This window comes from Penaeus chinensis, chromosome 38 (genome assembly GCF_019202785.1).
Source record: "Penaeus chinensis breed Huanghai No. 1 chromosome 38, ASM1920278v2, whole genome shotgun sequence".
NCBI lineage: Eukaryota > Metazoa > Arthropoda > Malacostraca > Decapoda > Penaeidae > Penaeus > Penaeus chinensis.
Window position 1 is genome coordinate 8,390,327 of NC_061856.1, and position 15,000 is coordinate 8,405,326.

Here is a 15,000-nt window from a genome sequence, read left to right on the forward strand (position 1 = left end):
CTTAAACATCGAAGAAAACATTAATCCAATTAATAAATCTTAAATAAATACCATAAACCTAAACATCGAAAAAAACACACTCATCCATCAAAAAGAACATTGAATAAACCTCCTAAACCCCACACACGAATTTGCTCTCGCCTGCGTTTCATGCCCTTAAAGCAAGGTTTGTCCTCGGCGGCGTCTCATCCTCCTTTCTTGTTGACGGTCGCCCTAACCGAGCAGCCATGGATCAGGTAAAACACGATTTTCCGATTATTATCCCGTGTGGCGACGAATTCCTTGCTTGGAGGAGGAAAATGCGAACGAGAAAGAGGTGTAGAATGAGTGCACAGAGCCGAGCGGGGAAGAAAAAGGCTCGAAAGTGAGGGAAAGATGGAGCGAGTGATGGGCCGCAACACGTGTGTCCAAGAAGCCAGGAATATTCTGTTCATTTTATGTTTTATAATTTGCAAGTGAGAAATATTTTTTTGTTGGAGTGTTGCAGGGTATAAAGTGAAGGTGTGATCGGTTGAATGAGAATCTAGTAGCCGACGTTTAATTTGGTATAATTGATGGAGGAATGAATCATTTGTTTACATGTTCGCTAAACACGTGAGTTATGTTTGCCGAATAACCCAGTATATCGTTGATTTTACTAATTTTACACATAGATATAGAAGTTTTCTGGAATATATAGTAAACAATTGTTGAAAAAGTAACTTGGGAATCTTCGAATATAGATGTTTAAACTGATTAACTGCTGTGAATGTGGATTACGTTTTCATGTAAAAGTTCATAAAATTTGATTCGAATTCGCCTATTATTCGGTATGACTGTGGATAGCTTTAATTTGTTTGACTGTCGTCGGTAGGATTTCTAGGTTTTTTTTATATTTAACCAGCTAGGCAAGTGAGAAAGATGTTAGTTTTCATTGGGTTGGGACGTTCGCAGTTTTGACAATCTGGCCAATTGATTTCGGGGGATCCCTGGGTAATTCGTACCGAGGTCAACACATTCTCCAGAGATGAAGTTTCTAAGTCGGGGATTCGTGAGAACCCAAAAATCCAAGCCTAGCCTCTCCTGCCTTCTACTCCAGTTGTGATTATTGGATTTGTCATTCCCTACTTCCTATTTATTCCCTAGACATGGGCCAAGACCCCCCCACCTGAACACCCCCCCCCCCCCTAAAAAAAAAAAAACACAACAATAAGGACACTGGCTGCACAAGGGTATTGTGGTTTTTCTGACTTTATATGCAGATATTTGTCATTTTGCCATAAATTTGAAGCTACCAATCAGCAATTGGGTTTAGTAAAGTTTTCAGAAAACCTGAAGGCCAGTGTCCATTCATTGGATGTCCATGAAATGATCTGGCCTCAATTATTCTTCCATAAGGAGAAGTGGAAAGATTTGCAGAGAAGAAATGCTAGCAATGATGCTTTTTCACTTGTATGAAAATATGCAACAACAATGAAAGGGAATTTTGTTAATCCATTGATGTCTTGACTCCATTTGTTGGCTAACATGTTACTGCTGAGCCACGCATATAGCCATCGTAACAAATAACTTGATCTGCTAGGTGTGGCTATACACATAGCAAACCGTGACAAGCAGGATGTGCCACTACATGTAGCAGACTCGTGCTCCAAAAGCCACAACAGTTGCCAGAAATCACGGGGGGGAGTAATACACAAAGATTTAGCTTCATATTTACTGCTAAATGACAACTATCCACTGGATATCGCTGCTTGGAGACTAAATCCACAGCATAGCGTCTATTGAATATATAGAAGGTAGGAAAGATGAACTTCAGATTTTTGGGTTTCCATGATACCCCAGTGTTTAGGTATGTGTGAATGAACTACAGGCTAGAGGATATTTATTTTTAAAAATCCAGTTTTTGGACTTTCATCTCTGGAAGGTGGATCATTCTTATTAATGAATACCCATTTTGCATTTAATATGTCAAGCCGAACCTTTAAATTTTAAGAATGTTTATTTCAGATCTGAGTGTATTCACATGTACATTGTGATGTTTGTAGTTTAGTATATAGTTATTTGTAAATTATGAAGTTTCCTGGCCATGATTGAACTTTTCGATGTCTTCACAAGTACTTTGCATTTAAATGTTATTTACTTTTATTTTTCAATTGTCTTAAAAATCCATTTAATTAATGCATAGTTAAAGTTGGCAAAAGTTTGAGACCAAAAGTGATACGAGCATTTTCTGTGACATTCACACCTGTAGCAGTACCACTATGGCTAGTATTTTTACCACATATGTTCTGGCAAGATAGGTTTTGTATATCTCTGGGAATGTCTTCATATAAAGAATCAGGGTAATTATATAGAGTACAGAATCCCCAACTCCACACCTCAAAATTACTTAAATCAAGTTGCATTGACTGTGCATACCCTTTGGGCACTAACCCATGGGGAAAGTTGATCTCCCCCCCCCCCCCCCCTTACAAACCATCTTCTCAGTAAGCATTACAAGATGTAACTGAGCACTAAGCAGTGCTTTCTGCATTGGGGTTAGTAAAGTAAAATATTTATTTACCCAAATTAGGTGGTAAATATTCCAGTGAAAAAGCAATTAAACCCTGGGTTTTGGTTTAATGTATACAGTCCTAGTTTTTTTAATGAATGATAGTACTAATAGTTCATTCCTTGGTGATTAAGCGCTTGTGGTCATTTGTGTAAATGCATTAAATTAAAATTAGTGGACTGGGCTTGTAGTTTTGCCAACTGCAGCCACTGGGTTAAGAGCATTAGTAAAGTAAACACACACCCTGGCATTTTTCCTGCACTGTTTTCATAGGCAGTGGAGTGTATTGCTCAGGCAGAGAAATTACCAACTTAGATCCGGTCACTCTCAGTGTTGGTTTGGCCTTGACATTGTTGGTGACAGATTCTTCTCATACATAGAATTTATCAGCAAATGAAGACTTTTCTAAGACGATCTTCAGCTGAAGCCTGCTGATGAAAGGGCTCTAGAAGTGTAAGATACCCCTTAATTTTAACTGTAAACTTTACTTCTAAACTGATTGCCTTGTACTATGTCTTCCATTGACAATTAGGGTTAACCCATTGGATGCAATGGAAGTATCACATCAAATGACTTGCTTTGAATGCTCAATGCTCTTGTGGGAGGATTAGACTCGATAGTCACTTAATGACCATTTTTTGCATTATTTCCAAGAGAAAAGGAGACTTGATACTGTACACATGTTTGTATCTGCCAGGCCTATAGGCTACCCTGGAGATCTAGCACTTGAGTAAGGCTATTGTTGGATTTTGGCCCATGTGGAGGTAGTTAGGCACCCAGATCTAACATGTTAAGTGCCATGTGAAGCAAGCCATTTTGCCATAGTACTGAAAGTGTGGGGACAGTCACAGCAGGTGTCTCACAATAACTTTTCTACTATGTAATTGCAGTTTTAGATTTGTATAGTACAAGGAAGGGCTAGATTGATACAATACAATTTTTCAAACCAAAGTTTCATCTAATATTTAAATGCCAACCTATTCACAAAGAATATATTAATCTCGTTTTACAATGTACAAAACCTAAGTAAATTGAATAAATATGTATTACTATTTTATCAGTATTTCTAGAATGTTTACAGGTTATTAAAACAAGAAAAATGTTTTGCCAAGATCTCAGACTGAAGTGGGTACATTTAAACTAAACCTTCAATATTAAGGTCACAAATAGCTTAAATTGACTAGTGAACCTAAACCTTTTCATTCTTTAAAATTGTTGCTAACAGACATGGTTCAACCACTTTGGTCTGAATCATCTGTGGCTAAGTGATCATTAACACAGCAGCTGATTGCAGAGTGAACGTGCCTACCAAAAGCAGTCCGGTGTTCCACTGAACCGCAAAAAGGGCTTAAAAAAGAAGCAACGTAGTTTAAGGTACACTCGCCAGGTGGGCCTGGGCTTCAAAGCCCCCCGCGAGGTAAGCTGGCAGCCAAACTTGCTGCTATCCCTAGCAAGACCAGCTAGAGGGCATGCTGACGTAGTGTGTGTGCTGTTTTGCTGTGTCGGGCTGTGTCTCTAACCACCCTTCGCAAGCTAAATGTGCCCCGCGTCCTTCATTCCTAGTGCTGCAGAAAGTGGTCTTAGAAGAGGACATAAGAGTCAGAGTTTTTACTCATGATTCTTGGGTTAAGATTCTTTCATTGGTATCCTCTTCCAAGGTTACTTCTATGCTGTGCCCTTGCTTTTGTGTTTAATGTCTTGATGCTAGTCTTGCATGGTTGTTCCAGAGTGAAAAGGCTTTCCAGAAGCAGCACAAAATCTTCAATACTGCCAAGCCCGACAAGGTTAAGAAGGGCAAACCCAAGCGTAAAAACATCAAAGTCGGGCTTGGCTTCAAGACCCCACGAGAGGTAGTAGCTTACTGTGTTGATTTTGATGTAGGTGTGACCTACAATGTCTCTAAAAGTGTCACAAGATTTCATTTTCATTTGCAAAGGAGAACAGCCATGTATATAATCTTTGGCATGCTGTTATTTGTAGTATGCTTGTATTTCAAAATTAAAATGATTTGATTGTGCTTATGAGATTTGTGTAATGCCTTCAAATAACAATAGGATGACAAAAGTGCATATAACTCGGTGATCTCAAACCAATTACTTTTCATTGGGCACAAAATTAAATCTCATATTTAAAGTAATGGTAAATATTCTCATTTTCTCCCTTTGGGTATATCAGTTTTAAGTTCAATTCATTAGTTAGAATGCAGTTCAGTGCTTAATTTGGATTACTGTTATTTGAGAACCTTTGAGATCTTGAGTTGTACACAATCTTTAATTTTTATTGTGATAGGTTAAATATATAAGAGTAAACTAATGTAGCTGTTTCAAAAGGATACATTTGCTAAATGCTTCACATAATTTTTTCAGAGCATTAATGTTCCTATTTTTGCCTTGGCATGGAAATTGATGTTACCAAGCAGATTTAGATTAAAGCACCACCCCTCTGTTCAATCTTCCTCCCTCCCTTATTATTATTCCCCTCCGTCTCTAATAAGTATCTTTATTCCCCCCATTTTAGATGTTAAAATCATAATGTCATTTATTTCCATAAATAGATGACCCCCTCCCACCTCCCTCTTATGTCTTATACTAGCTTATATTTTATAAAGCTACAGTAATGTAGTTGATAGTAATGTAATTTAATTTTACATAGTTTGTAAAAGTGGTTACTTGCTTTTGTGTACTTGAAGCTTGAATAGCTTAAATAATGTACTGTTATCTCTATACTGCATAATAGTCAAAATACTTGAGTTACATGAATTGGATGATGTACAAGTATAGTGCATTTTTTCTTGGAATAAACCTTGTTATTTACCCTTGTCTGCAGGCTATTGATGGTACCTACATTGACAAGAAGTGCCCATTCACTGGCAATGTCCCCATCCGTGGCCGCATCTTGACTGGTGTTGTCCAGAAGATGAAGATGAACCGCACCATCACTATTCGTCGTGATTACTTGCACTACATCAAGAAGTACAACCGGTAAGTTTTCGTGTAAGGTTTTCAAATTGGTCATTTAGTGTGCAATTGTTGCTGAATCTGATATTACCCTATTTTGTTAGTAAAGTGAATTGAGCTTTACCATTAAAAACCTGAGTGTTAGATCAGTTTCTGATGGTAAACTACCCAAAATACATGTATAAATTTCAATTTTTTTTTTTGTAATTTCATTTCAGATTTGAGAAGAGGCATAAGAACATGTCTGTCCACATCTCACCCTGCTTCAGGTAAGAATTTTGTGGGCTTTGAAGTTGCACCCTGGCATTTTTCCTGCTGTGTCTCCATGGGCATTGCAGTGTAGAGTCCAGGTAGAGAAATTGTCAACTTAGATCCGGTCTCTCACATTATTGGTTGGGCCTTGATATCAGTTGCAACAGATATTAATTGTAAGTGATTGTAAATGGAGATATGAATGGGTTTCTGTGAAGCTAACTTGAAGAGCAGTTGAAATAATAATTCTATGTACTCTTGTAGGGACGTAAGGCCAGGTGACATCGTAACAGTGGGCGAGTGCAGACCTCTTTCCAAGACAGTTCGTTACAACGTACTCAAGGTCACCTCTGCCCCTGGTACCAAGAAGAGGTTCCAGAAGTTCTAAATAAAAGCCTGTGGAAAAGTTGCTCCTTTCTTTTTCCTTTCATTTCTATTGTTGGTATTGAACAGTTTTAGATTGCAAATGAGGATTTCTCCCTCTTTTCCTGCCTCCCTCTACCCCTCCTCAGTATATAAAGACATAGATACTTTTCACACTTAAACTTTTAAATAATTGTGCAATTCATACTAGACCTTGTAGTTTTGACTTGTATTGAATAAAGAAAATATCTAGATAGAAGCATTTCATTAAATATTAGTTACTTCAGAACATTTGATGTGGTTTTTCTTTGCACACAGTTGGCTGCACAAATGTTTAGCTGACAGTGAGTATAAGTAAGCCCTTATTATCACACCTGAGCCATCTTTTCCAACAGTTACAACTTATGTGACAGGACTTGAATAGGCAGTAAGTATCGAGTTGCCAGATGTATTCCTCTCACCTCGGTTATCTCCATGCAACTTGTATTGGATATATATATCATGTTACAAACCACCGTGAAATATCAGAAACATCTACGATACCGTGCATCAGCCAAGAAAAATAACCAATACAGTAAATCGGCTACCTGTCAACTGCGGTCATTCCAATTACATTACAGCAATGAGTTTATGCTTGCCGCCTGTCTTGCCTTTGATCACGAGACAGGTTTTGTGTGTTAAGACCTCCCAGTTGACACTGGAAAAGGTGGCACTGATATCCCAATTCCCCCCCCCCCTCTTTTGTTTCTTTTTTAGGTTACTAAATACTCTTCTTTCAAAAATAACAAGTATCAACATTAATAAGTTGACAATACTTTTTCATGAATTCAAGGGAAGGGGAAAGTGGATATGAACACTTTGGCCTACTAATTGAACACTTGGCATCTGATACTGTTGCACACCATCTGTGTACAACATTAGTCACTAAAAAAACTACAGTGGGACAGTATATTAATCCATGGTTATTAGGTTAATATGATACTTTTTTTGTTTTTGTGACAGTATGATGATGAAAATTAGAACAGGTAAGTAAACTACTAATTGGTGACTAAACCCTTGTGGAGCTATCTGTGTAAAATTAACTAAAATTACAGTGGATGTATCATGCACTTTTACTGTTCCCATTCACCGGGTTAAAGAGCATTATAAATTCACACCCTGGCATTTTTCCTGCACTATTTTCATAGGTAGTGCAGTATATTGCTCAGGCAGAGAAATTACCAACTTAGATCCGGTCACTCTCATTGTTGGTTTGGCCTTGACATTGGTGGTGACAAACGTCTTCATATGCAGACTTTTCTAAGACCGTCCTCAACTAATATCTGTGTTTATGACCTCAATAAAAACTGTACATAGATAAAAAAAAAGGTTAAAAAAGGCAAGATATCCCTTTTTTCTTTCAAATTTACATTTACCCTTAGTCTTGTGATGTGCTCATGAAGTTTTGATGTTTTATTCTAGCTGTAGCATTTCAATTTTCATACATTATATATTAGTTTTTAAGAATTCTAAAGTAAATACATTTACTAGACAACTAAAATTGAATTATTAAATATTAGTACTAATTTTGGAAGCAGTCTGTATTCCATGGTTCTAAATCTTTTAGAAAGGGTAGATAAATTTTCTTATATGAACAGCATTGCAAGGTAACTTTAACGCCATACTATTTTTCCTGTGTGCCTATATTGAATAATCTATTAAATCCCCCTTCTATTGAATTGCAATTAGAATTATATGCACCTTTTCAAAAAAAAAAAAAAAAAAAAATGAAATTGATTCTCATGAAGCAACATCTGGCTTAGACATTGCTATGGATGAATGGTTGTTGGGAAGCCTGACTTTTATCTTTAATCAGGGTTATCTCGATCCTCGACATAGGTAAGGTTGTAGAGTTTTCAAAATAAAAGTGAGACTTCATTCTGTTTTCCTTCTCCACTCCGCTAATGACCTTAGCTGTTGACGCTGCAGATAATTTAAGAATCAATCAATCCTTCTTCACTGAATTAGGTTGTGTTGATTTTGTCACAAATCCAAATCCCATTATTTTTTTTTTACAAGACCTACACAACTTACACCTTTCTAAGAAAAAAATCTAATGTAATTTATATATATAAATGTATTTTAAAAATGTAGCTCTTTTATATTTCAACACTGAACTTTGCCCATTTACCAAGCAAAGTCTGTTGTACACAAGTTGCTAGTGTCTGGCAGGGTCTGCCATCCACATCAGTAAATGGTCAAATTACCAGTCAGTCGACCTTCTCTAGCAATTTAGTTCAACCACAGGCACAGGTACTCTATTAGTTTGTCAATTTTGCTCAAACAGCCAATATTGATTTCCTGTTGGACAGAACTGAATCATATTGGTGGAGCCTATATGTCTCCAGGTGAAATGCCCCTTGCAGTTTCAAGTTTTTAAAAGTGAACTCAGAGGGTAACCCTAACTATGAGCATTACTATCCCCCCCAATCCCTTACTCGTTGTAGAGGGGGGGGGAGGGCATTGGAGGCACCTTGGTCCTCGGCCTGTGCTTCAACGAATTTTACATGGTCTTTCCTTCTTTTCCTTTCCTTCCCCCCCCCCCCATCCCTTGCCCGTTGTTGTCGTGGGGAGGCTTAGGAGGCGGAGACTGGGACCCAATACTGGGGAACTCCCCAACCTTGGGACTCGGCCCTCGACTCAACAAATTTTGCATGGTCTTTTTTTCCCCCTCCTACTTTTTTGTTTCTGTCCCTTCACCAACCCCTTCTACTATCCACTTCCTAAGGTGTGAGAGCCGTGCTAAAAGGATGAAAGGCTGACTTTGTGCCAGTCCTGAAGGGCCTGAGGGAGCCATGGGCACGGTATTCCCCTGCTTTAGTTGTCTAGCCCTTACCCCTCAAGCGACCCTGAGGGGTGGACCGTTTCTCTCCCCAACATACTCCAGGCTTATCATGACCAACAATGAATAACCATTAACCATACCATTATTAGAGGCAATTGCCTCTTCATCAAATAGCTCCACCAATTCAAACTCGCCCGATTCCCTGACCCCAGGCTCTCCTTTGACCACGGCTCTGAACACTACAACTAATACCTCCTCCTCAATGCCGACTAGTACAGTATCCACCCTAATCAACACCCCAGGAGACATTTCTACTCCCAACATGCTCAACTTCAACAACTATACCCCCACAACCTTCTTCATCAACTACCCCATCCTCCCTTACAACCTTATTGTCCACCTCCCCATAACACTACCTCCCTCAACACTACTTCCTCTTCCACATGCCCCCGTCCTTCTACTACCCCCATCTCTACAAAATTCTTAAATCTATTTAGCCCAGCCAAATGGGACCGATTTTCGTGATCCCTCCCACAACTCACTTTATGCTTTGACAACCTGTTTTCATTCCTCAAATGCATATACATCCTTCACTTGATCTAACCCCTATACATTACCTTACCCAACCTTAACCCATTTACTCGTCAATTCCTTTGCCCAGCTTTGACAACTAAACACTAACTCAACCACCCTTCGCTACCATTTACTATAGTGCTACATGACCTTAGATGTCTAGCATATTTATTTTGCTTTTAACCATTAACCACAATACTTATTGTAATTCTCCCTACTCCCTTACTTTACTTTATACTCTACCCCATCAGTTCACCCTCTTTACCCTTTTCACTACCATACTCCCTTCTAGTTCAACTTAACTTTATCGTAACCATTCTCTCATTCCTAAACCTTTTTGATACTATACTTTACCATAGCTCCATATGACCTTTGATGTCATGTAGCACTTCCTTACCTGTCTCGGGCCATCACAATAATTTGAATATGCTGCTAATGACCTAAGATGTTGATGTGGCAGAAAATTTTCAATAAATAAATCAATGAGCATTATCATGTAACTCGTGCTCTTGAAAATTTTGCACTTAGTGCCAAGGAAGAACATCACCACACATTAGGTTAAAATGCATTGGCAGAAGCAAACATTATAGAAATGCTGCAGAATTATGGCAATATAATGCATTATTTTTGAATACCAATTTTTATGATGTTATAAATGGAAAAACCTATAACAAAATACTTTGTTTTGAACTAATAACTTTGTTCCTGTATTTTTTTAACTTTTCCTTGTTAAGGAGGTTACAAAAATAATCTAATTTAGGGATACTGAAAAGACTTCTCTTTACCATATTTATTTTTTATCACACAATTTTCAAAATTTACACAATAACTTGTACAGGTATTTGGAAAAGTAGTCTATAAACTGTCCTACAGTGTAGAAATATGATGGGTATTTTTATTTGCTAGTTACAGGCTTGAACATTCTATCAAAATTCAGGTTGACAAATACATTTCCTGACTTATTAGGGGAGGCACACATTACGTTTGCAAATTATATCACTGACAACTGCCTTTCTTTGCACTGGCTTTTGATCAGTGTTTTCTTTATTGTTGGTCAACATTACTGAACACAATACAGCTAGGGCAATGTCTAGGCTGAAGATACATGAAAGTGTAAGATAATTTTTTCTCTATAGTAAGCTTGGTTCAAAAGTAGCTTTTTTCTATATGGGCATATCTTGAAGGCCTATCCATATGGGCGAGCACGAATAGAGGCAACATCACAGGTGGACAAACTACTTGGCAAACAACTAATTTTTGTTTTCTCACCTGTTGACGTCACCTTTAGTTGCCTGCCAGTCATGCTTACCTGTGTAGATGGGTACAATTGACAAGACACATCAGCAGATAATTATATATATATATATAACATCTCTACATTCTTCTTGTGGAGGGGCTAAGGAGACAGTGACTGAGACCCAAAGTTAAGGATCACCCCTACTTGGCCCTCCCCACAACTGATTTTGCATGATTTTGTTTCCCCCCCCCCCCCCCCCCCCTTTCTTTTCAACATCATAATCTGTCCAACTATCCAAATTGTAAATTCATCTATAACCTTTTTGCCTCATACTTTACCATAATGCTTCATGACCTATGATATCTAGCACATTTGTTTTAACCTTTAACCATTCTGGGAATCCACAAACATCCCCTTATGAACAAAAAAAAAAAAAAAAAAAAAAAAAAAAAAAAAAAAAAAAAGCCTCTCCCTATTACTATATTTTGAATACACCTTAGATGTTGACATCAGAAATTTTTCAGAAAAAAATTCTCCACTCGTGCCCACTTGCATGGACAGGCCTTTAGATTAGCAAATATAACTATAAACACACATCAGATATCCGTTGTCTATTGTCAATGAGTAGTTCTAATTGAATTATTTCTTTACTGTCTACTTGGCTCTAAAGGCAAATCATGTAATGAAAGCTGGACGCAGGATGCACCAAAGTACTTTTATACAGTATAAAGGTGTGATTCAAAAAGAGTGGCAAAGGCCCTGCAGTATGAAAATTTTATCACAGACAGAACCTTTGGTATTCATATTACTTTACTAAAACTACTACATTCAGCAAAGAAAGCATTACCTTAATTTGCATCACATAATTCAAATAAAGCTCTTTATTGTCTTGAAATGTCTTGTGTGAATGACAACACAGACACCTTTTGAAGCTGGTCCTGTTCTGTTTTGTCATACTACACAATCAAATGTTTGTAACATGACGACATACTTAAGTCATCTGCATAAATGAACAACAAAAGTATTTTGAAATTATAGTACTAATCATACAGAAATGAAATTGGACCTTTTCCCAACAAAATATACTTGCATACATTTTAACCAAGTGTCTCTCAGATCTACAATTTGAATTTTCTTACAGAAAGGGTCCATTGAAATTTGAACATTTTATTTGGATATGAAAATTATAAATGGAGGTATACACAATTAATATTTTACATACAGAAAACATATTAACTGGAAAATAATATCAAATAATAGCATTATCAGACTGGAAAACAATTATGTAAAAGTTAAATAAAAAAAAAAAAACTATTTTTTACTAATCAACAATAAAAATGTATTTAATTTCTTGCATGACAATGCATAATGTGGCAAGAGATAACTGACATAATCTTAGTTGAAAATCACTGCCAGTCCTTTCTGCATAAGTTCTACTTGCTTAATTTATTGTGTAAAGTCTAACTTACCTGATTTTTTTGTCTACAGTAATCAAGAGTTCAGCTGCTGCCTGGATAAGCTCATCAAATAATGTAAAGGCTTAAAGAAATTGATCCGAAACGATGAATGCTGAACTTGTCATCTTTTCTCAGTGGGGAAATGGAATGGAATGGAATTCAAGGAAAATATAGCTACATCATTAAAATACATTAAGATATAATATGAATAATACTGGGCCAGAGATTTACAGAAAAATAACAAATTATAATCTTTCAATGTGAATGTGAATACATTCAAGACATGTTCACTGATATATATCAGTTGTATAACATACACATGCACTCCAATCCAATGTCCAGTTAATAAATTGTATATAAATTTCCAAACTGCACTAAAACAACTTGCCACAACCACCAAATGTCTTTTTTATTGATTTTTCAAGTATTTCAACATACACAAACTACCTTAAAAGTTGTTTTCCTTATCTATCATTAGTGAACATATCTCAAAATAGCTTGTTATTCACAATTAACTATATTTTCACAAAATTAGATTTTTCATATTTTGTAATTTACTCACTTTGTGAATACTGCTAAAAACATTACATTCAAACTCAATATATAAATACACTCAAGTCATTCTGAAGATCTATTAATAAATGAATCCTCTAAAGAATATTTTTACAGTAAAGAAAAACACTGAGTACTTACATAAAGACAGAAAGAGTTATCTAGCAATGAAAAGTCTTTAAACTGAAGGGTCACACGAAGTCAGATATAATCGTCATCTAGGCCCTCGCTGGTGTGATGGTTCCAACTTGACTTAGAGCCACATGTTAAACAGACACGTGCTCCATTGGTCTAATGGCTTACAGAAGTCCTACTAATATACATGCCATATTAATGATGACTTTTAATATTGATAAAGCATTACCTACAAATATTCTTATACCAAACACATTAAGAGTTATTTATTTGTAGATCTCTTCAGAAAGAGAGGAAGTTACAAAATTTGAATGACAAACATCACATACACAGTATTAGAAATGTTCAGTTAAACCAAAATGTCATGTTTAATGCCCATTAACATCTTGTCAAACCATCAATTCAAACCTATAATAAGATGAATAAATACTGCCAGATATCACAACCAAAAAAATACAGAAAAGCATACTGTACTACCACATAATGTAACTGCTCAAAATTCAGCTACACAAAACATTTCCACTCAAGAGTATACATTCTATTAATTGACATTCTTTGGCTATGAACAAAAAGTCAAAACAAGTATCAGTACTGCATTTCATACAATTATTCAGATAGGATACTAGTTTCACACCAAGGAGGAAACTACTGGTACATGAAGCCATAAGATAAATAATGTTTTTACGTAATAAGAAAGTTAAAAGAAAAAAGAAGAATATCTTAAAAAATATACATATATATATATTTTTTTTTAATGCAATCATTACTGATGTCATAAAAAAGAAACAAATCCACTTTGCATTTTTCTGTTCATATGTGAGATTAACATTTTAGAAAGCAATCAAAATGTATGTGAACAAGATATAGATTTTAAAAGGTTATATATTTATATATATACACATGATCATAGCTGCTACTAATTATATATATAAATGAATATATATCTTCTCATTATAATTAAATAACTTTTATTAGTCAAATTGTGAAAATGATTCATATATTTCCTATCAACAAGAAAGATTATCATAAAAAAGGAAATGTTTTTCTTTCCTAGTAGGCACAGATACCCAACAGGAAAACTAAACAGAAAGAATAAAAATCAGAAACGAATAGATTGTTATCTCATTAAAATCACTCTCCCTTCAGGCTACCTGAGTATAAGAGAGCCATCCTGGATTTCTAAAAGTGACATACATCAAAGAGAATTTGTCTTTGCTGAAAATTAAAAAATGACATTTTCTCATACAACATCCCACTAATTTCCCATAATATATACCAGAATACATGTCTTGCAAGTTGCCAAATATTATATTAGGATTCAGAGTAGCAATTTCAATCTAGTGTATTCTAAACCCTTTCATTAATCAGAAACTTTCTAACAGATCTTTCTTTTAATCTTTGATGCCTACTTACTATACACAAAACAAAAGAGAAGACATCTATCTACATGCAGTACACAAGGAGAGGATATGCAAGCATGGGAATCTTTTCTCAGTGAGATAAATACAGGATGTAAAAAGCCCATACATTTTTAGTGATAGTATAAAGATTCCCTATTTAGGTGAAGTGTTTCTCGTAAAGCACTGCAACAGTGAAGATGTCTCACTTCATTGGTTACTATACTGTGCTGGTACTACTACAAATTTATGTTCAAAGAAATCTGAGTCAAAAAGGTCTAGTTTTGCAAGTGCTTTCAGGTTATAATGATCTGTATACATTTCTTAGATAACCCAACTTTAATACATCATTAATAATCCATGATATCCCTCATACACATTCACAAAAAATGTGTCACTATGACAGGCCTTATCAAAATACATTTAGCATTCATGTGAAGAATACTGTACAATTACACAGTTAAAGTCTAACTAACATCAATGAATCAATTTATGAAGATACCTGTCATTTATGAATATTTTATATTGATTACAAATATGAATGAATAAGCTGGTTAAAAGGCTTTCTTCAAAAAGATAGCAATAACCACTTCAAAATATACCTACCTCCGAGTATATACCCTATCAAACTTGACCGTTAACTCAAATTCCTTGGGGCATATTACAGTGATGAAAATCTTAGGGCTAAATAGTAAATATTGAAAATAGGCATTCTAAAAATAT

General features: G+C 35.9%; 2 protein-coding genes across 3 annotated transcripts in view; one reads left to right on the forward strand and one right to left on the reverse strand.

Moving 5' to 3' along the window:
- Positions 1-104: 104 nt before the first annotated feature.
- On the forward strand, positions 105-6,145 carry LOC125045872 (40S ribosomal protein S11-like). 2 transcript variants are annotated; one of them, XM_047643439.1, is made up of 6 exons: positions 143-236; positions 3,825-3,947; positions 4,258-4,380; positions 5,357-5,511; positions 5,706-5,756; positions 6,004-6,145. In XM_047643439.1, exons 1-6 carry the CDS (start codon positions 228-230, stop codon positions 6,125-6,127), a joined length of 585 nt encoding a protein of 194 aa, XP_047499395.1. In that variant the 5' UTR covers positions 143-227; the 3' UTR covers positions 6,128-6,145. The 2 variants fall into 2 exon arrangements, with proteins under 2 accessions (XP_047499394.1, XP_047499395.1); XM_047643438.1 differs by lacking the exon at positions 3,825-3,947 and having other exon boundaries at positions 105-236.
- Positions 6,146-10,277: 4,132 nt separating this feature from the next.
- Positions 10,278-15,000, reverse strand: part of LOC125045902 — a 21,209-nt gene continuing 16,486 nt past the window's right edge. The window contains exon 4 of the mRNA XM_047643489.1: positions 10,278-15,000. This exon is cut by the window's right edge and continues 901 nt beyond it. The gene's annotated coding sequence lies outside the window, so the exon portion shown is untranslated.